Below are 22237 nucleotides of genomic sequence, written 5' to 3' on the forward strand. Positions count from 1 at the left end.
GAACTGGAGTTAGAGATGGTTCTTAGCCTCTGTGTCAGTCTAGGGATCAAACCCAGGTCACCTGCAAGAGCAACAAGTGGTCTTAACCACTGAGCCATCTCTCTAGCTCCACACTGTTTTTTTTTTTTTGAGAGAGGATCTCCCCAAGTAACTCTGGCTGCTTTGGGGCTTCCTAGGTAGATCAGACTGGCCTTGAACTCACAGGGATATGAGGGAAAATCTTGAGTAAAAACAGTGACTCTTGTTGATCTCATTAATCAGCAGCTTACATTGGTGTGAGTATGGTAATTTATGTCATTAATTGGTAAGAACTTTTGTGTTTTTGATAATCAGGAGTTTAATTATAGTTCATTTTACAAAGAAAATAATTATATTGACTTATGAAACTGTTACAGTTTAAGAGAATCAGAGATGCTGCTACTCTCTTGAATTTTTGAGTGTTTTAGCTTTAACCATGAGTTGCTATTGCAGTTTAAAACTTTTTGGTGCTGAGAGATAGTATTTTATCTCTATATCAATCACATTCACCTGTGACTTGACTAATAGTTTATTCTGGATTACTTAACAATATTAATTTCAGTACATGAACACATGCAGATAAATTCGTTTAAAGAACAAAATGGATAAACCTAATTTTAAGTTTAAAGTAATTTTTCCCTGCTAAAGTGTGTTTGTTTGACTATAAATGTGTTTGTGCTTTTATTGTAGGCTTTCCTGGGTTCTTCTGTATACAAGTTTGATTTTCCTCATGTCACTTCTTATGGCAGTTATTGCTACAGCCTCTTCCTTATTCCCCCAGAGTAGCAGCCTTGTGATTTTTCTACTGTTCTTCTTATATGGATTATCATCTGTGAGTATTTTAACTCGAAATATCAAAGTACCTTGGTAAAACTTAGTCAGTTTTCCATTAAAGATATTTTCACTAAGTTGCAGATAAATAACTAGATAGTACATGATGTAGTTTGTATTACAATGCTTTTAGAAAAATTATAACCTCATATTTAAATCTAACTTGTTTTGGTGTATTACACTTTACATAGTTCTTCTGCTGTTGTCTTTAGATAGTTGGTGGAAGATTGCACAGCGCTGTATTTTTCCCCCTTTCATGAGGCCTTGACTCTTTCAAGTTAGTTTATGTTATAGGACAATTAGTTTTAAAGGTTTTTTTTTTTAATGTAGTTCTTTAGTAGTCTTGATATTCATTTGGTATACTGACTGATGAATGTAATGACTGGCATGTTTTAAATGACTCCAGTTTTCATTATGATTGATTTATGTGCCCATTTGTATATTGTTAAATAACTTTACTATCATTTAAATTCTTTAAATAATAAATTATAAATAACTCATATTTCCAGTATAATGATCTAATATATCATTTTCAGCATTCAGTTTAAAACATAGTTTCTTTGTTTAAAAGCTTACTGGGGAGTCGGGGTGATGACCCAGTAGCTAAAATGCTTGTCTAGCAAAGATAAGGGCCTGAGTTAAGATCTCTAGCTCCCTATAAAGTCTGGGTGCAGCAGTGTGTATCTGAAACACCAGTGTGGGTGTGAGGATTGGGAAGATGAGGGGATAGAAACAGGTGGGCCCCTGAAACTAATTAGTCATTACATTGTTCCTAATGGTCTCTATTGTATAAATGTGATTATCTTCCTATCATACAGATAAAATGTAGGCATTAATATTTGCCAATTTAAAAATTTTAAATGTGTGTCTCTGTGTGAAAATAAAGCATCTTTTCATAACATTTAGAAATTGTGTTTTAACAGCTGTGGTTTCTCATGAATAGAACTTTCTTTCACAAAAAAGTTAATTTTGCTTTTGTGTCAGTGTATATGAGTTGCACATTAACCTTAACATTTATGTTTTTTAGGTGTTTTTTGCTTTAATGCTGACACCTCTTTTTAAAAAATCTAAGCACGTGGGAGTAGCTGAGTTTTTTTTCACTGTGGCGTTTGGATTTGTTGGCCTTTTAATAGTCCTCGTGGAAAGCTTCCCCCGATCTCTAGTGTGGCTCTTCAGTCCTCTCTGTCAGTGTACCTTTCTGATCGGTATTGCCCAGGTAGGTGATCCACGCATCTTCATCCCCCGCTATTTTCTCTTCTTCCAGTTCAGTGCAGTGTCTTGTCCTGTCACTGACTTCTAAACAAACACCACTAACATTTCATGAGAAAGCAATGTAGAAAAACTGTTAAATCTCATCAGAAAGAAATGTACTGCAGTCTCTTTTATATCTGCTGTCACTTAGAATGTCTCCGATTTTAAGTTCTCATTAAGTATCTTGCATACAAGTTCTACAGGTTTTTCTTAGTGTATTTCATAACTCTATTTCAGTGTAATAATTCAGTTTATTAGAAGTCACTGGTTTGAGTTACAGATAATCTTCATCGCTCTACTGTAAACACTTACACGTTTATTTCAGAAGAATGCCAGACAGAAAGTTGTGTATGCCACAGAGCAAAGTTTCATGAGTAAAATAATAAAATATTTTAGTGTGTGTAATAGGTTTCATTAGTTTAGGAACCATGGAATAGTCATTCATCTAAATAATATTTAGAATTCAGGCAGGAGAAATGTCTTTTTTATTATTTATTAGATTAAAAAAAAATACCAATCCAAGTTTCCATTCCCTCCTCTCCTCCCATTCCCCCCACATACTCTCCCACCTCACACCCATCTAATCCTCAGAGCAGGTAAGGCTCCTTGCTTTGTGGAAGGTCCAAGACCCTCCCTACTATATCTAGGCTGAACAAGCTATGCACCCAAAGAGAATAGGATCCCAAAAAGCCAGTACATGCAGTAGGGATAGATCCTGGTGCCACTGCCAGTGGCCCCTCAGTCTGCCCCAGCCATGCAACTATCATCCACAATCAGAGGGACTAGTTTGGTCCTATGCTTGTTCTTTCCCAGTCTGGCTGGAGTTGGTGCACTCTTATTAGCTCAGGTAAACTGTTTCAGTGGGTGAACCCATTATGGTCTTGACCTATTTGTTCATATTCTCACTCCTTCCACTCTTCCACTAGACTTTAGGAGCTCAGTTCAGTGCTCCGATGTGGGTCTCTGCCTCTGCCTCCATCAGTTGCTGGGTGAAGGCTCTATGTTAATATTTAAGATATTCATCAGTCTGACTACAGAGCAAGTCAAGATCGGGCCCCATCTCCTCTATTGCTTAGGGTCTTAGCCGGGGTCATCCTTGTGGATTTCTGGGAATTTCTCTAGAGCCAGGTTTCTGCTAACCCTATAATAAAGACATCTCTTTCCTTGCTCTCATCTCTGTCCTTCGTCCATCTCGGCTATCCCATTCCCTCAGGTTCTCCTCAATCCTCCCCTTCTCCCACATCTTCCTCTTCTACCCTTCCTTCTTCCCCTACTCCCATGCTCCCAGTTTTATCAGGCGATCTTCTCTGTTTCCAATTTCCAGGTGGATGTATGTATGTTTTTCTTTGGGTTCACTTTATCACTTAGCTTTTCTAGGATCATGAACTATAGGCTCAATGTCCTTTGTTTATAGCTAGTATCCACTTATGAGTTAGTACATACCATACTCATCTTTTTGGGTCTGGATTACCTCACTCAGGATAGGGTTTTCTAATCGCATCCATTTGCATGCAAAGTTCAAGATGTCATGGTTTTTTTTTTTTTCCCACCGAGTAGTACTCTAATGTGTAAATATGCCACATTTTCTTCATCCATTCTTCAGTTGAGGGGCATCTAGGTTGTTTCCAGGTTCTGGCTATTACAAATAGTGCTGCTGTGAACAAATGCTTTTGTAGTATGATTGCAGGAGACATGTCTCAGTGGTTAAGAGAATTAGTTACTTTTCTAGAGATTCAAAGTCCATTCGCTAGTACCCACATGGTGGCTTTCAAGTGGTTATAATTCTAGTTATAGGGATCTGATGCTCCTTTTTCTTCCATGGGCACCAGGCACACGAATGGTACCCAGGCATATATGCAGACAAAACACTTGTGCACATAAAATAAAAAACCAAAATTTAAAATTAAGACTATTCATATTATAAATTTGGTTTTTTATTTGTCTTACATGTATAGTTAGAATCAAATGAAAAAGTCTCATAAGGAGCTATTTATAGAGTAGAACGTAAACTCAATTATTATATGTGGTTTATATTTAATGTTTTGTAGGTGTTTTATGAGGTAACATTACAGTAGATTATTTATAAATATATTAATTACTTGATTTAATTACTTGGAACTCAAGTGTCATTGTCCTACACTTCGAGACTATACTGTTACACACAGACTTAAGAAGCACAGACTGGGAAAAAAGAAAAGGTGGACATGATGGTACATTCCCTTACTCAACATGCCTTTAAATCCTATAATCAGGAGGCAGAGGCAAGTAGACATCTGTGAGTTCAAGGCCAGCCTGGTCTACACAGAGAGACTCTGCTCAAAAAACAAAACAAACATGCAAAACTTCACACAGAATAGAAACCATGATTAAATGAATCATTTAGATAACCTTTTTTTTTTTAAAAAAAAAAATTTTATTTTTTTGCTGGTCTTTACTGTTTCTCTTTTATTTTCTGAAAACAAGTTTTATTTAAATAAGGGTTTAAATACAATGCATAACATTGAAACTGTAAGGAAAAAGAAAACCAAAAAAACCAGTTTGTTCCTTCACATGGCACTGGGTAGCTGCTACCATTGAGTTGAAACATACAGCTAGCCACATGATCGATGGCATCAGTTTGGTATTTGTTCCCTTGTCATAAGTTTAATTGATACGAGGCTGACCCCACCCTTCAGTTCTTCCAACATCCCTTGGGATATGCCTGGCTAAAAAGATTTCCACATGTCCATGACCCCTGGGGAAAGATGGTCCTTTCTGAATTCTGCCTACCTGGCCGGTCACCAGGGGCTTACTAGAGACTCCCTCTAGTGGCATAGCTACTGTGGTGTTACCCATTCTCTTGTTCACCTGGGCTGTTCAAGTGGTGACATTCTCCTAGGGCAGGGGATTCTGTAGGGGGGAGCCAAGGACCTTCTGGGCAGGCATAGCCTATGAACTTGGGGTTCTGAACTTGAACTATAATAACTATATTATAGTTATTATAATAACTATAATAAAGCATAGTTATTGCTTTGTTTCAGGCTGGACATTGCCGGGGCTTACTGCTTGACCTGTTTAAATGAGGGACTTCCAGACTAGACAGCATGGCTCTTTTCAGTTTATTGCATGAAGGAGTTACACTAGTCCAAGTTAAAAGCGGACCCCAAATGGTTACATTATACAAGCTGTGAGGTTTTTAAACTTGTGACAAGGGACAGGAGGGAAATTCTACTCATTGCAAGGAAATCCTCACTTAAGCTTCAGAGTCACAAGCACTTAAAACCCATGAACCTTCAGCTGATCGTCCTTAGCCAGTCCAATCTCTATTAGGAACTGGCATATGTTCTTGCGCTGGTCACCCTGTAGCTGAATTACTTCTCCATATTCTGGATGCTCAATTACAGTACCATTGCAGGCAAATTTCTTCTTAAACGCCTTCACTAGTTTCTTTTTATCGTAATCATCAGCGATCCCTTGGACAGTGGTAAGGGTCTTCCTGCCGTTTCTCTGTTGAATTCTTATATGGATATAATCCTCAGTGCCAGCAGGAAGCAGGTCATCACCCTTACTTGCATCAGCAAAGGGGTCGAAAGAGTGGACCGGCGGGGGGGAGGAGGGACATGGAGCATCGGGAAGCGAGGGGGCTCGAGGGAGAGGCAGCTGAGTCCTCGGTGGTGGCTCAGTGACTGGGGCTAAAAGGAGGGGTGACTAACCCACTGAGCCAACTAGGCAGAGCTTACTGTTTCTCTTATAAGAGCAGGTTACTAATTATTTTTAAATAGCTCTCTTACTGTCACTCTGGTTATAGAGTTGTGTTTAGTGATGTCAGCTTTGTTCTAATCATTTCTATGGAGTAAAGCTGGTGTTTCTGTTTTTAGGTCATGCATCTAGAAGATTTCAATGAAGGGGCCTTATTTTCTAATCTGACTGAAGGCCCCTATCCTCTGATCATTACTGTTATCATGCTTGCTCTTGACAGTGTATTCTATGTCCTCCTGGCTGTGTATCTTGATCAAGTCATTCCAGGTATGTGGTTGGTTACTGTAGAGATTCTAAACAATACTGCTTTTATAGGATCATTTAACTTTTTTTCCCTCCTAGTCAGAGTATTTTAAGTTGTTGATGGTTTAAATTGCTTTTAAGTAATATGTATATATTATGTTGTTTATTCACCAGCCACTAGTGGACATAAGAAATGTGTAATAAGAGAGATGTTTGTTTTGAAACTTCACATCTCAATCCTTTATTATTTTAAACTATTTTATTTTACCCTCTAAAATCCAAACTTGGGAAGCAGTCTTGTAACTCCACACACTTTCCTTCTCTTCTTTTTCACCTCACTCCTCCAGCTCTTCCCCCCCCCCCCACTCATGGCCTCTTTTTTTGTTGTAGTTACATCTGTGTCTTCCTTTCTGTCTGTCTAAATATCTGTCTGACTGCGTAAGTATGTAAATACAGCCTGCTGATCCCCTGTAGTGTTTGTATATGATTTCCGGGCTGACCATGTCACCCTTCATGTTTTACCATGTGTTCTTGAGTTCCTCATTACATCTCTCTGTATTTCAGGTCTGTCTAATATGGTCAGTACTACTTAATGTGATGTTATTTAATTAATCATTACTGGTTTTTTTTTTTGAGACAAGGTCTTATTCTCTAATATTTTCTGATCTGGAACTTGGTGTGTAGTGTCTGCTGGTTTTAGACTCAGAATCTGTCTGCCTCTGCTTCCCAAGTGTTAGGATTCAGTGTGTGTGCTACCACACCCCTCTAATATGACTTTAAAATTAAAATTAAGAAAAATAAGGTTATTTAATATGATTTTAAAAATGCTTTCAGAAATAATGTCTTATAACTCAGTTTTTAATTTCTATTTTTAGGGGAATTTGGCTTAAGGAGATCATCTTTATACTTTCTAAAACCATCATATTGGTCAAAAACCAAAAGAAATTATAAGGAGCTATCAGAGGGTAACATTAATGGGAATATTAGTCTTAGTGAAATTGTTGAGCCTGTTTCTTCAGAATTCATAGGAAAAGAAGCTATAAGGTATGATTCATTTTTTAGAAGTGTAGGTAGAATGGTTGATGGAAATTGTGACTTTTAAATTCTGTAATATACTACCATAAAAGATATGGAATGAGGAAATTTACATTTGTAGGCAGTTTGATAATGCTGACATAAAATGACACCTATTTTCTATTCCCTTTATTACTATAAAAAGCTTTTAATTAATGAAAGATGAAAATAATCTGTAAATTCCTTGAAGCAGTGCTTCTCTTGGAAGTTGTCTTAGCATGAGAATGAGCGAGCGACACGTGAATAGAGAGCAGTGTGCATCATGGCTCCTCAGGAAGGGGGTCCTTAGTGCCAGTGTTCTGGGGTTTCTTGTTATAGCAGGGAAGTGGTTTATTATTTTTCCTATTAAATATTCCAGCCTTTTCTTTCCTCTAGTTTTTGTACGAGAATGCAAATTTATTCATGTTTTGAACATGTGATTACAAAATACCCTTCTAGTTTCACCCATCCATTTCCCCCCCAAATTTGAATATCTGTTACCCAAGTATGTGCATACATCACTGTCTTATAGTATGGAAAGTGTCTCATATTGCTAGAGATGCATATCTAGTTCAAAATTTAAAAGGAACAGCAATTAAGACAGCTTGGATAAAAATATACATGTAAGCACATGTAATCATAAATTTTGTGTGTACATTTAATATAAATCTGTGTTTTTCAGAATAAGTGGTATTCAGAAGGCCTATAGAAAAAAAACCGAAAACGTGGAAGCTTTGAGAAGTAAGTAGCCTGCCCAGAATCTAGTCCGTAGCATCATAATACACTGGAGAAGTTTAAACCTGCTGTCGTGATTTTCTGTCTTGCCGTTGTAGATACCTTATGTAACTAATGTTGATAATAAAACTTAACATCATGGAAGCTGATAAAGCCAGGAAGTGGTGTCTGTTAACATAAAAATAGCCAGTGGTTTGAACCAACTTATGTTCTGTTCTTTTACACTTTACTATTGTGCACAGGGATACATATTAGCTATCTCTTTTTCAGATTCTTTTTGTTGTGATGAACTGTCTTGAGAATTGGGGTACATATATATGTGTCAGTATCATATCAGTAAAATACACATACCCTGTCATTTCTAATCTATGTGACTTTACTCTGGTAGGGTACAATGGTTTGTTAGTCTGGCTTTATTTTACATTGGCCCAAATGCTCCTTATCATTCTTTCATTGGGCATTTGAGTGTTCTTTTTCCTAATTTACCTATTTAAAGTTTTCATTTTTTAGTATTTTAGGTTCATGGCATTTATTAGATAAAGATATTCAAATATCCTATTCTAATCTGAAGCATACCTTTTGGGTCTAAACAGTGTGCTTTGATGAGCATAAGCAAATTCTTAATTTAAATTAGGCCCAAAATATGAGTCTATCATTTGTGACTGCAGTACTATTAATGATAAATGACTCTTTAATTCTTTTACTTAACATTAAAGGTTAATTATTCTACTGGAAGTTATTGCCAGTGCCAAAAAGCAAGAGAAGGAAATAAATGATACCCCGGTTGTAAAGGAACCAGTGAAACCAACATATTTGCAGATGAAATGATTAATCTCTATAATAAATACAGTAAAACTAAACATGTGTTCAGAAAGGTGACAGGGTGCAAGATAAGTATATAAAAAAATCAATTGTGTGTCTGCATTCCAACTAAATAACTAAGTTAAAGTTAAAATAAAGATCACTACTCATGATAGCATCAAAAATACTATGCACTTAATAGATAAATCGACAAAATTGTAGAAGACTTGTATCTTAAGAAGTACAGAACATTTCTGACAAAAGTTTAAGGACAGGTTAAAATACCATGTTTAAGGATTGGAAGAATGAATGTGTAGATGTGAATTTTATCCAGATTTTATAGATTCACAATCAGTCAAAGTTAAATTAGACTTTTTTGTTCATTTTGAAAAATTGATTCTAAAATTATATATAAATTAAATGACTTAGAATCCCCAAACAAATGTGAATAACTACAACAATCACTTTGGAGTATATTATTAACTTGTTTCAAGATTATAGTAATCAAGGCTTTTTTTGACATAAAAGAAATAGAGAGATCAGTGAAATAGAGAATCCAGAAATATTCCTTATATTTTTATGAGTACTTAAAATTTCATAAAGTTTAAAACAAAATTAGAAAAATATGAACCGTGATCCACGCTGAACACTGTATACAAGACCGCGTGGAAAATGGGTCATACAACCAAAAACAGAACACATGACAATAAAAGTTAAAGAATTAAAACTAGGAGAAATATTTTGAGTCTTGGTTAAACAAAAGTTTTATATGTATGGCTTTAAAAGCACAAACTGTAACTGATTGAAAATTAAAGTCTTATGCTCCTTGTAAGATGCTGCTAAGGAAATGAGAAAAGTAATAGATTGGAAGAAAGGTTTGTAAATCCTATGTCCAGCAAAGCACTGTATCTAGAATATTGAAAAGTGCTTCAGAACTCAGAAATAAGGGAACAACAGCCTCCGTGTTCTAGTTTCACAGTTGTTGCTGTAATAAACACAATGAGCCAAAGCAGCTTGGGGAAGAAAGGTTTTCTTTGATTTTACACCAGTGCATCACTGAAGGAAGGCAGGGCAGGAATACAACCAGGAGCTGAAGCCCAAACCATGGAGCAACACTGCATGCACGCTTGTTTTCCCTGGCTCATCTTTCTTATCTGAACCAGGACTATCTGCCCAGAGGTAGCACTGCCCACCTCTGGTGGTGGTGTGTGTGCCCTCCCATACCAGTCAACAAGAACAGGTCCCACAGACATGCCCACAGGCCAGTCTGAAGGAAGTAGTCTACCAATTGAAACTCCCTCAAAAGACCTGGGACTGTCAAGTTGACAGCTACCTGATGCTAAGGAAATCATGTATTAAATGGACAAAGTATTTAAAGAGATATTTTACCAGTAAAGAAAAATGGATAGCATATCAGCACATGAAATTTTGTTAAATATTATTACTCTTTAAGGTAATGCAATCACCACGAGATAATTAAAATTGCAAATACTCAGGATGTATATTAATGAGCATATAGGAAATGTATATTTTACTGAACTGTTTTAGTTGACATAGGTTTTTGTGCATATGTATGTGTGCACAGATTATTGGTGTATTACTTAGAGCTCATCTGAGGTAAATATATTATGATCTTGTTAGAAGTTTGTTACTGAATCATTTTCTACATTATACTGTTAAGATCCTACAGTATTGATTTGTTTGCTGTTTAAGAAACAAAGTTTTGTTATAAAGCCTATTACAGTCTTGAATCCTTGATTCCTCCCCTCTCTGCCTACCTCACTCCCATCACTAACTTGGGTTACTGACTTGGGATATGAGACTTCCCTCCCCCTCCTCTTTTGTATTTTAGCTGTGGATGCAGAAGCACAGCTTTCACTCAAAGGACTAGGAGAGTTTATCCTGGGGCCAAATAGGAGTGAATATGGCCCAGGAACACAGATTTAGATTCCCTCAAATTTCATGTCAGAGTAGTAACAAAACACAGAAACTCAGAGTGAAGGAACTTTTCAAATCTAAAGCAGGGTGGTGGGCGGCTATAGGCCTCAGGTGCTATCTTAGCTTGTTGGTTGGTAGAAGCTAGTGATCTGTTGATACATTTCAAAGGATTTTACCTGCCAGTCACAGGAATGTTAGGTTAAACACAAAAGTGGGAAAGGATGACTATTCCAGGGACTCACGGTCGCCTAAGATAAATCATAATTAGGCTCTGGACCTGTAACATTTCAGCTTCTGCAGGTCATAAAGTTCTAAACAGTCAGCCTTGCATGGCTGAGTGAACAGCGAGACTTCCTACCAGGCTGCCAGGAGCATTCTTCCAGTTTTAGGGTTGTTTCCTGACCGCTCATTCCTGCTCTGTCGTTTTAGTGCTCATCTCTGTCCTCCTTTGGTTGTTTATATGTCCATCTAGTTATACATAATTCATTAAATTGAACCCTTAGGGGCTGGAGAGATGGATGGCTTAGCAGTTTAGGAACACTGGCTTTGTTTCCAGAGGACCTTGGTTCAATTCCCAGCATCTACATGGCAGTTCATAGTTGTCTGTAATTACACTTTGAAGGGATCTGACACACATGCAGGCAGAACAACTGTGCACACAAAATGAAAATAGAAAAATTACAAATTGAACCTTTTAAGCATTCTCTTAGCCATTTCTGTGCTTCTGATATCAATTCTTTGTTATGTTCTTTTTTGTTTCCACCATATTTAACATGTCTTCAGATACCTTTATGAGGTAAATTTTTATTTTAATTGTATTGACAATTTTAAAAGTCAGTATACAGAAAACCTTCAAATATTTAGTGTATATCTTAAATCTTAGTGTTGGAACAAATCAGTAACAGTCTATTTACATTTCCTGCCCTTCATATCACTGACTATGTTGAGTCTTTTTAACCTGCTTAAACTATTTAGTTAACTTTATGTATTGAAACTTGTCTTCCTTAAGATTGCTTGGAATTACGAATTACCTTATACAGCTGAACAAAATAAAAACCAATCTGAGCCTTCTTTTTTCCCCTGAACTAGATTTGTCATTTGACATATATGAAGGTCAGATTACTGCATTACTGGGTCATAGTGGAACAGGAAAAAGTACATTGATGAATATTCTTTGTGGATTGTGTCCGCCTTCTGATGGTAAGAATTTTCTTACTTTAAAAAAAACTCTTAAAATTGTTTTAAGTGCTATTAATGAAGGAGTCACAGTTTGTAGCTATTATTTGTCCTCTACACGTGTGCTAGATGATTTGGATCAGTGATTAGGGATAGCTATTTCAATGTCGATGAAGAAATTTTTTCTTTATTATATACACTCGTTTCTTAAATAAAAAAATCTGGCCCCATATTTAATAAAGTAAAAATATAATTTTTAACCTTTTATTTTTATTTACTTTATTATTTATTATTTTATATACCATTTCAATCACATGTTTATATGTGTACATATGTTTAGTCCTTCTCTTCACGGAAAAACAAATCAGTAAGTAACTAATTGGAAATTAAATTGCCATTATAAAAAACACAAGTGCATCTGAAGGAAAGAATGATAAATAGCAACACTATCTACTAAAATAAAAACTTTAGGAGCAGTACCTCAAGGTACAATCTAAATCTGGGCTTTTTCATAGGTGTAAACTCTGGGAATCCTCATGTTTCTGCAATTACCAAATAGTGGATCAGTGAAATAAATTTTATCATAGAGGGGCCAGATTGTATTGAATCTGTATTTCAGCTTTGTAAAAGAGAATTAGTGTGACTTTTTTTTGCAATGTTTTCTGACATTAGTCCTAATGTCTTACACTTTAGACATATGAGTTTTTTAGAGTTCTCCACACATTTTCACATGATTTAACATTTTGTAAGTGGAGCATATTACATTCAGTTGAGATAATAAGAAAGCTGGAATTCAAGACATTATTATGTTCAAGACCATACAACCAGCTTGTGTAAAATTTGTAGATCTTATTTTATTATCTCATAGTATCTGGAGGTGAAAGAAGTCTTTGCTGAGCCATAGGCAGTGTCACTGTAGACGTTTCATGTTAGGCTTGTAGTTTGTTGTTCTTCCTACTATGTAATATGGCCTGAAAAGGAAAGAAAATGAGTTCGCAATATAAGTGAAAACTTAACACCAATACTATGTAAATGAGAATGTGTGGTATCTTCCAAATTTATATTAATTCTGGCTTTACATATATGCTGTAGCAAACAAAGTTATTAGGTACATCAAAACATGCATTTTTAAACACTCAATGTCTTTAATGTAAATATAAATATTTTGCTTTTAGGGTTTGCTTCTATATATGGACACAGAGTCTCTGAAATAGATGAAATGTTTGAAGCAAGAAAAATGATTGGCATTTGTCCACAGTTAGATATAAACTTTGATGTTTTGACAGTAGAAGAAAATTTATCAATTTTGGCTTCAATCAAAGGAATCCCAGCCAACAATATAATACAAGAAGTATGTTATCCATATATGAACCATCACTGTATTTCCTATAATTTAATATTCTTTGTAATAATTGTACAATAAATATGCTTGAAAATCTAAACATATAAAACCTATCTGGGCCTGTAAGTAGAAAATGTGAAGAATTATATGCCTTTGGAGTCCATACCTTAGCCCATGTGAATAATCCATTTTTCATCTGGAGGGCACTTACTTTCCCCTCCTTTCCCCATCTGCTCTGTCCTCTCCCGTCTTCTGCACACCACTCTCCCTGGCCTCAGTACACACAGAACCTTCAGACTCATCTTTTTCCTTCTCCATTATTGAGCAAGGCACAAAATTGAAACACACTTCCCCCAAGAACCTTGTTACTATTGTTTTCAAAATTATGTATGATATTTGTAAAAGTTAAGCACATCCTATCATTTTAAAGTTGATATTAAAGTTAATTTTAAAATTATACTGCTTAAATGATGCTTAAAACAGTACTTCAAAACTTAAGATATATAAAAATAATTTGATGGATATAGAAATGATATGATCGTTAAAATAACATTGTTCACACTTTACTTTTACAGGTGCAAAAAGTTTTACTGGATTTGGATATGCAAGCCATCAAAGATAACCAGGCAAAAAAACTAAGTGGTGGCCAAAAAAAGAAAACTATCTTTAGGTATTGCAGTTCTTGGGAATCCAAAGGTAAATACAATGTTAATTTCACTGCTGAGATCATTTAAATTATATTAGGTAGGAAAGAAGGTAATGGGGCTGGAAATAAGGCTCACTGGTCAAGAGCACTGGCTGCTTTTCCAGGGGACCTGTGTTGGATCTATTTCCAGCATTCATATAGCAACTCAACTGTTTCTCCAGTTCCAGGGGGATCTGATACACTTTTCTGGCCTCTGAGGCACCAGGCATACATGCAGTACACACATGTACAAGCATACAAAATACTCATATGTATAAAATAATAAATATAATTTTTACAAAATTAAAATAAGAAAAAATTAAAGGAATAATTAAGTTAGCCACTACCTGGGTGCATTGATTTTACCTGTGTTTATTTTATGCTGTTCTCTAGTTTGTAGAAACAGAGAAGCAACTTTGCCTTACACATAGTTAAAAAGCTCATGTGTGTGCTTACAGCGGAGAGCCTAAGAAAACTTCCATCCTCCTTTGATCCTCCTTTCTAATATAGCATGGGATCAGGATGGATTCTGAATTTTTATTATCTGGGCTTTGTTCTAGCATTCACTACCATGGTTTTTAAATTAAAAACAACTTGAAGCCAGACGAGGTGGCACATGCCTATAATCCAACGCTGAAGAAGCTGAGTCAGAAAGATCATGAGTTCAAGGGCAGTCTAGGCTACATAGTAAGAGTCTATTTAATAAAAAGTTCCCTTCAAAAAATAGAAAGAAAAAGTATCATTCCCCCCCAAAATGCTTTCTTTGAAATGCTATAGAACATTCTCTAAATAATCAATTGCTATATATGCGTATTCAATTACATATAGCAATACACTTAATATTTGTCACTTTTTACGATTGTCATATCAGTGTCTTATATATAAGTAACCAAGGAAAAGATTCACTTACAATTTTAAACATTTATACAAGCTTTATGTAACTGTAAAAAACAGAGTTTTGGGTGAGAATATTAACTTGAAATAGAGAAAATGTCCAGTATTCACCTAAGTTTTATTGGCTTTCTTTCTTTTTTCATATTCGTGTTCACTCAGATACTATTGCTAGATGAACCAACAGCAGGGATGGACCCCTGCTCTCGTCATATTGTTTGGAATCTCTTAAAATACAGGAAGGCTAACAGAGTGACAGTATTCAGTACTCATTTTATGGATGAAGCTGACATTCTTGCTGGTGAGAATTTTGCTCTTAAAAGATAAGGTCACAAGCCCGAAGGGAGGTAAACACGGAAATGCTAAATCCCAAGGAATAAATGTTTATCTAGTGGTATACATGATAAACAAAAAAGATTTTTTAAAATTAAAAATTACATATTTCTATATTCAGTGTTTCCCAAATCATCTTCTGTTTCAGCGAGTCCACAAAAAAATTCATATAAGAGTTTCCATATTTTCATACTCATTATATAATTAATTTATTATAGCAAAAGGCTGTGAAGCAAAATTAGCAAAGTGCTAAATCACATGAGGCACAATCTGGAGGAAGCCAGGCACAGATTCCCAGAGTCTCTTAATTTCTCCTTGCTTTTCTTGTAACCATATTTGTGAAATAGTGTCTTCTAGTTTCTTAGAGACTCAGGGTCCATGGTCATAGAGCTACTCTTCCTAACACAGAACATTTCTAGACACCCTAAAAGAAAAAAAGTGTTCGGCATAAACTATATATATATATATATTTGTGTGTGTAGAGTTTTTGACACTAATAGGAATCTTTATCTATCCAGATCTCCAGATACTAGTTAAGGGCCAGCTTTGTAATCAGGTTGTTCTGAGGCAGGTTTCCCTGGCCTGTGAACCATTTATGTGCAGTTTTGTATATGTGTGTGTATATATGTATGTATATACACACATACAGTCCAGGTTTGTATATGTGTGTGTATGTATGTATATACACACATACAGTCCAGGTTTGTATATGTGTATATATGTATGTATACACACACATACAGTCCAGGTTTGTATATGTGTGTATATGTATGTATACACACACATACAGTCCAGGTTTGTATATGTGTATATGTATGTATATACACACATACAGTCCAGGTTTCTAACACCCAGGATAGCTGGCACTGCTGTACCGCAGTGCAGTGCAGTAGATGGGTAAGCTCATTCATCTTTGCAGTATCTCAATCAAAAAGAATCCAGTGAACTAACCTTGTTATTTTTCTTTTATGTTTCCTTTTCTGTACATCTGGTTATACAGGAATCATGAAAACTCCTGTATTATGTTTCTTTAGGAAGATTCTGAGCTATATGGAGTATGCACTCTGGAGTCAGGCTGCCTGAGTAGTTTCTGGTTTCATTATGTTAGTAGCTCCGTGAATCATTCTAAACAGTGTATATTTGTCTTCTCTCAATATTCTTATCTGAAAAAATAAGTGATGATATCTAGTGTCTTCCTCATAAAGTTGTTGTGATGATTTAATGTGGTTATATAATACTTGCATGTATGCCATAATTAACATAGCAATTGAAATGTGAATTCCACTTCGTAGATAGGAAAGCTGTCATATCACAAGGAATGCTGAAATGTGTTGGTTCTTCAATTTTCCTAAAAAGTAAATGGGGAATCGGCTACCGCCTGAGGTAACACTTTTCTTCTGTGACTTTATTCTCTTTGTGTTTTTGCTAGACCCACTGTTAGTATTTTTAAGACTTGCTATTATTGTCTTAAATGTGTTTAGTGATATAACTTAAAAGGTCAGAATTTGGTTGTTTGTGGAGCATTCATAAGATGATGAATTTGGCTTTCTCTAGCATGCACATTGACAGATACTGCGCCACAGAGTCGCTGTCCTCCCTGGTTAGGCAGCACATCCCTGCAGCCGCTGTGCTGCAGCAGAATGACCAGCAGCTGGTGTACAGCTTGCCTTTCAAAGACATGGACAAATTTTCAGGTATGTTTTTCAGTGTCTTGGTTGACTAGTACTTTTGTTTTGGAAATCCGTTTTCCTGATTGCCTTTTTTTGATTATTTTCCTATATAATAGTCCTAAGTTCCTATATAATAGTCCTAAGTTCCTATATAATAGTCCTAAGTTCCTATATAATAGTCCTAAGTGGCCAGAGCTTGTAGTTTTTCTACTTTATCTTGTCTTTGAACCTGAAGTATTGCGTACTAATGTGTGTGATTTTTGTTTTTCTCTTTTTACAAATAGTATGCCATTATAATTGGTTAATTTTATCTTAATGCAAATAAAGAGAAATATGTTTACGTTGTTAAGAAAAAAATAAATAAAGACTGGGTCTGGTGGTGCCCGTCTGTAATTAGCACTTGGGAGACAGAGGCTGCTGGAGGATGACTGTAAGGGTGAGGTCAGTCTAGCCTGCATAGCAAGTCCCAGGCCAACCCAGCCAGTTCTACAGTGGCAGACCCTGCTGCAAAAAAGCCAGAATTTGTTGTAGGCTTCCTGAGGACAAGAAGTGTGTGCATGTTTTTTTGTTGTTGTTGTTTGGTTTTGGTGTATAGGTGTGTAGGGAGAATTTGTACGTTTTCAAATAATTTACCATTTCAGAATAAAATATAGATTATTTCAATTTAGAGTTATTATCATTATTTTATATATTTAAGTGATATAAAATATTAATTTTAATTGTTAACATGCTGAAGTTCTGATTGATATTTTTCTACTAAAAAATTTCCTTGGCATTCCTTGGAATTTATAATATTAAAAGTATCCTGAGACCAAAGTCTTTGAGTACCACTATGTTAAGTAAATTTAATCATATTCTATTTTTTCTTTCTTTTCTCTCTCTCTCTCTCTCTCTCTCTTCCTACCTCCTCTCTCCTCTCTCACTCTTTTTCTTTCTCCTTTCACACTGTAGTCCAGGCTGTCTTGGAACCCACCATCACCATGTAGTGCTGCATGGTCTTAATTTCATGACAGTTCTCTTGCTTCTAGAGTTTCTAGAGTGCTGAGATCACAGACATGAATAACCATGCTTGACTTATACCCATTTTGGAATGTATTTTATACCGTTTGTATTTTTGAATGGTGTTATAGGTCAATTTTTATTAATCTTATCTTAGATTATGTGTGTGGGGGGGGGGAGGTATTTGCATGTGAGTACAGGTGCCCGTGGAGTCTTTTCAGAGGTGTTAGATTCCCATGAGCTGGAGCTAGAGGCAGGTGTGAGTTCTTCTAACATTGGAGCAGGAAACTGAACTTGGGTCCACTGTAAGAGCATATGTGCTTTTAACTGTTGAGCCATCTCTCCAACCCTCTGCATGACTTAGGAGAGCTCTGTGCCATTCGACCTGTTTTTTTCTTTTAGGTTTGTTTTCTGCTCTAGACATTCATTCAAATCTGGGCATTATTTCTTATGGTGTTTCCATGACGACATTGGAAGATGTATTCTTAAAGCTAGAAGTTGAAGCAGAAATTGACCAAGCAGGTAAAAATATCAGCCAATGAACTGGACAAGACAAATAATTATATAAGCAAATAAACTATGCAAGCATATGAAGTTTGTGTTGCTTTGTGGAACTAAGGACAGAAGTAAATAAGTAGCTTAAGTATTTGTTAACTGCAATAGAAATTATGAAGGAAATGATATTATATTCTTGAAAGGTTTTATTGAGAATGAAGTGAGATGTCAATTACCAGAAAAATTCAGACGTCCAAACATTCTAGGGCAAAATATACCAGATAAAGAAAATTTCTACTTCACAGGTGTTGGGATATTAATTAGATGTCTTTGAGGTACAAAAACACAGGTCATCATGGCAGGAACCATGAGGAAAGTTATACACATTGATGTCAGAGAGTAGACCAATGGCTGGGTCATGTTTTACTTCCAAACATCTGAGAAGAACTTTCTTTAAGTTTTTAGTACAATGTCAAAGAGTTTTGAGCAAAGGAATAACTTAGTAATTCCTTATTTGTGTTTTACTGAACACATTCTTGGCTGGGAAAGTAGCTCTGTGTAGTGATGAGGCAAGCAGGCCTGCTTTTCATCCCTCCCGGCTCCCGCACGGCTAGGTTTACACCCGAAATAACAACATACAAATTGTATTCTTTTAAACACTGCTTGGCCCATTATATCTAGCCTCTTATTGGCTAGCTCTTACATATTGATTCAACCCATTTCTAATAATCTGTATATCACCACGAGGTCATGGCTTACCGGGAGAGATTCAGCATGTTTGACCTGGCTGCTTTATGGCAGGCAGCTCTCTGACTCTGCTTCTTTCTCCCAGCATTCTGTTCTGTCCACTCTGCCTATGTTCTGACCTATCAGGCCAAGCAGTTTCTTTATTAATTAACCAATGAAAGCAACAGAAATAGAGAAGACCCACCTACATCAGCTCTGTTATAGAGCACTTGTCTGGCATCTTGAAGATTCTGGGTTTCAAGTCCACCATTGAAAAAAGTGTTTCTAATTATTGAATGATAACTTGTAGTATGAAAGAAGATCAGAAGATGAGTGAGGAAGCTTGTAAGTTTTAGTTTGAGTTAGAGTAGCAAGGAATGGATTTTGTGTTGTATTGATCTCAGCAGTAATGATTTGCCGAGGAGTGTTAGGGAGGGATCAAGAAATCTTAAATTTTTTCTTTGAAAACCTGGTATAGGATTGCTGCTTCCTGAGAGTAGAGGAACGGGGTTAGAGTTATAGAAAAACAGATTGCATTTGTGGTTTCACTGTTGGAGATGTGTTTGAATCTAAGTGGAGATGTGAGGGCTAGAGATGTGCATTTTGAAGTCACAACTATTCTGTGGACATAGGTAAGAACACTGGGATAGGGAGCATAGAAATGTATAAAGGGGCAGCCTCCAATGGTGAGCATCAGGGAGCAAGTGAAGGGATGACAATTAGAATTTTTCACCAAAGAACAGAGAAGCAAAATTTTAGAAAAACTATCTTTGGGGAAAGAGAAAGTGGATGTTTAATTGTCAGCATACAGATAAAGTGAGGAATGAAAATAGTTTTGGAAACAAGATAATGAGGCACTTGGTAGTGAGGAAGATAGTAGTGACCTTGCCAAGAGCATCTTGGGTGCTGTGGCAAAGAGCGACGCTGGACCTATGTAGTGTAAAATAGCAGTGTGAGCTGAGGATTTTATGATTGAAACTTAACACGTATTCAACTTTAGTGGATGTTGACAAAATGGTTAGAGTTCCATTTTTGTTCCACATCACTTCCAGATTCATCCTGTAGAGATGACATGTCTTAGTTTTTATTTTTGAACTTTCTCTCTTTCTTTACTTTTATTGACATTAGATTATAGCGTGTTTACACAGCAGCCACTGGAAGAAGAAATAGACTCAAAATCTTTCGATGAAATGGAACAGAGTTTACTTATTCTTTCTGAAACCAAAGCTTCTCTAGTGAGCACCATGAGCCTTTGGAAACAACAAGTGTCTACAATAGCAAAGTTTCATGTCCTCACACTGAAGCGGGAGAGCAAGTCAGTGCGCTCAGTGTAAGTGTGGTTATCATTCTTCTGAAAGCTTGTCTTTTTGAGGTTGCAAATTGGATTTGCTATCTGAAGTTTTAAAAAAATGACATGTACACATCTTTGTGGTTTTGAAAGATTAAAATGACAATTTCACAGTATCAAAGGTACAGTAGTTTTATTTATATTGATTGGTTGATTTATTGATTAATTGGTTGATTGATTGGTTGACTGAGACCCTGTAGCACTGGCTGTCATGTAACTAACTTTGTAGAACCAGGCTAGCCTCAGCATAGCAGCAATTTGCCTGCCTACCTCCTAAATTCTGAGATTAAAGGTGTGCATGCTGTGTCAACTCTGTGTTCTTATTTTCTAAACTGGGATTTGATGTCTCATCTTTAAAACGATCAAGTGACATATGGTATCTTGTGTCATATTTTTGAATTATTGTCATTATATTTCAATTTTTATTTTTCATTTATATCTTTTCATAATTTTTCTATTCATTAATTTTTATAATTGCTTTTACTACATAGCAAGAAAATTGCATTTTATCTCTTTTATCAAATGAAGAAGGCTGAAACATAAAGAAATCTGTATAGCTAGTAGACCTGGGATTGAATAAATTCTCTACGTAATTTGATTCTCTCTCAGTTAGTACCCCCATTCTCCTCAGTCTGAGAATGAGTTATGGAAAATTAAATCACATATCTATTTTATTAGAGCCAAAATGATTGTAGGAATAAAATTTAACAAGAACATTCATAAATGTATGAAATATCCTGGAGTTATTTGAGGTTTTGACCAAATTTATTTAGTATCAAACAAATGTTAGTCAGTATCTGATTTGTTTCTTTATCAATTGTCCTGAAAAAATGGTTTTTTGAGTCAGCATGTTTTAGTTTATTTAGTTGAACATCACTTTGATAATTCATTCTCTGGCAAACAATAAAAGTGACTTAATTCAGATTGCTGTAGTAAAATACCATGAGCTGGATGTTTCTGGAGGTTGGAAGTTGGGGATCCCAAGTATCAGCATGGTAAAGGCTCTTTTCTTTCCTTGAGGAACGATACCATTTAGTTGCATGTGGTAGTGATTTCTTTTTGTGTTTGAAACAACGTGCAAACCAGCACACTAACATGTGCTTGCTGGTGTCACGTTTATAGGGGTATGAATCCCATTATAAGGGCCTTATCTAATTTGCATTGCTTTCCAGAGTTCCTGTCTTCAGATATCTTCATATTAAATACTAGGGCTTCATAATGTAAATTTGAGGGACACAAACATTGAGTTCAAGACAATAAAAGTTATATAGTCAAATATACTAGGAACTATTTCTTCTGATATTCTCTCAAAGAATAGTTGGCATGTATGAACACCATGGAATATTTTTTCGGTTTTGTAATGTAAATTTTTTTTATTTTATTTATTTTTTTAAAAGTTTATTAATTTATAAAAGTTTCCATTTCCGCCCCTCCTCCCAATACCCTCCCACTCCCCCCACTCCCTCTCCTCCTCCCTCTCCATCCCTAAGAGCAGTCAGGGTTTCCTGCCCTGTGGGAAGTTCCTTCCCCCTCCCTCCAGGTCCAGGAAGGTAAGCATCCAAACAGACTGGATCCCAAAAATCCAGCATATGCAGAGGAAACAAGTCCCAGTGTCATTGTCAATGGCTTTTCAGAAAGACCCCGTGCCAGCCACATTCGGAGAATCTGGCCACATTCAGAGAATCTGGTTGGATCACATGCTCGTTCAGACCCAGTCCAACTGGCCTTGGTGAACTCTCATTTAATCAGTCCCCTTGTATCAGTGGGTGAACGCACTCCTCATGGTCCTGCCTTTCTTGTTCATGTTCTCCCTCCTTCTGCTCCTCATTTAGACCTTGGGGGCTCAGTCCAGTGCTCCAATGTGGGTCTCTGTCTCAATCTCCATCCATCAACGGGTGAAGGTTCCCTCTGGTCTTGCCTTCTTTGCTCATGTTCTCTTTCCTTCTGCTTCTCATTTGGACCTA

At 36.2% G+C, this 22237-nt stretch overlaps 1 protein-coding gene and 1 pseudogene across 1 annotated transcript in view; one reads left to right on the forward strand and one right to left on the reverse strand.

Moving 5' to 3' along the window:
* Positions 1-22237, forward strand: part of Abca5 (ATP binding cassette subfamily A member 5) — a 63964-nt gene that overhangs the window by 11634 nt on the left and 30093 nt on the right. Inside the window, 14 exon segments of the mRNA XM_048446113.3 lie at positions 709-850; positions 1877-2065; positions 5958-6105; positions 6957-7125; positions 7817-7875; positions 11698-11808; positions 12960-13135; positions 13702-13776; positions 13778-13822; positions 14865-15003; positions 16328-16418; positions 16590-16729; positions 18107-18226; positions 20054-20255. Of these exon segments, the coding sequence (XP_048302070.3) occupies positions 709-850; positions 1877-2065; positions 5958-6105; positions 6957-7125; positions 7817-7875; positions 11698-11808; positions 12960-13135; positions 13702-13776; positions 13778-13822; positions 14865-15003; positions 16328-16418; positions 16590-16729; positions 18107-18226; positions 20054-20255 (1806 nt within the window).
* Positions 5176-5685, reverse strand: LOC148120765 (eukaryotic translation initiation factor 1 pseudogene; annotated as a pseudogene).

The sequence above is a fragment of the Myodes glareolus genome, chromosome 9, assembly GCF_982192425.1.
Source record: "Myodes glareolus chromosome 9, mMyoGla1.1, whole genome shotgun sequence".
In the NCBI taxonomy this organism is placed as follows: Eukaryota; Metazoa; Chordata; class Mammalia; order Rodentia; family Cricetidae; genus Myodes; species Myodes glareolus.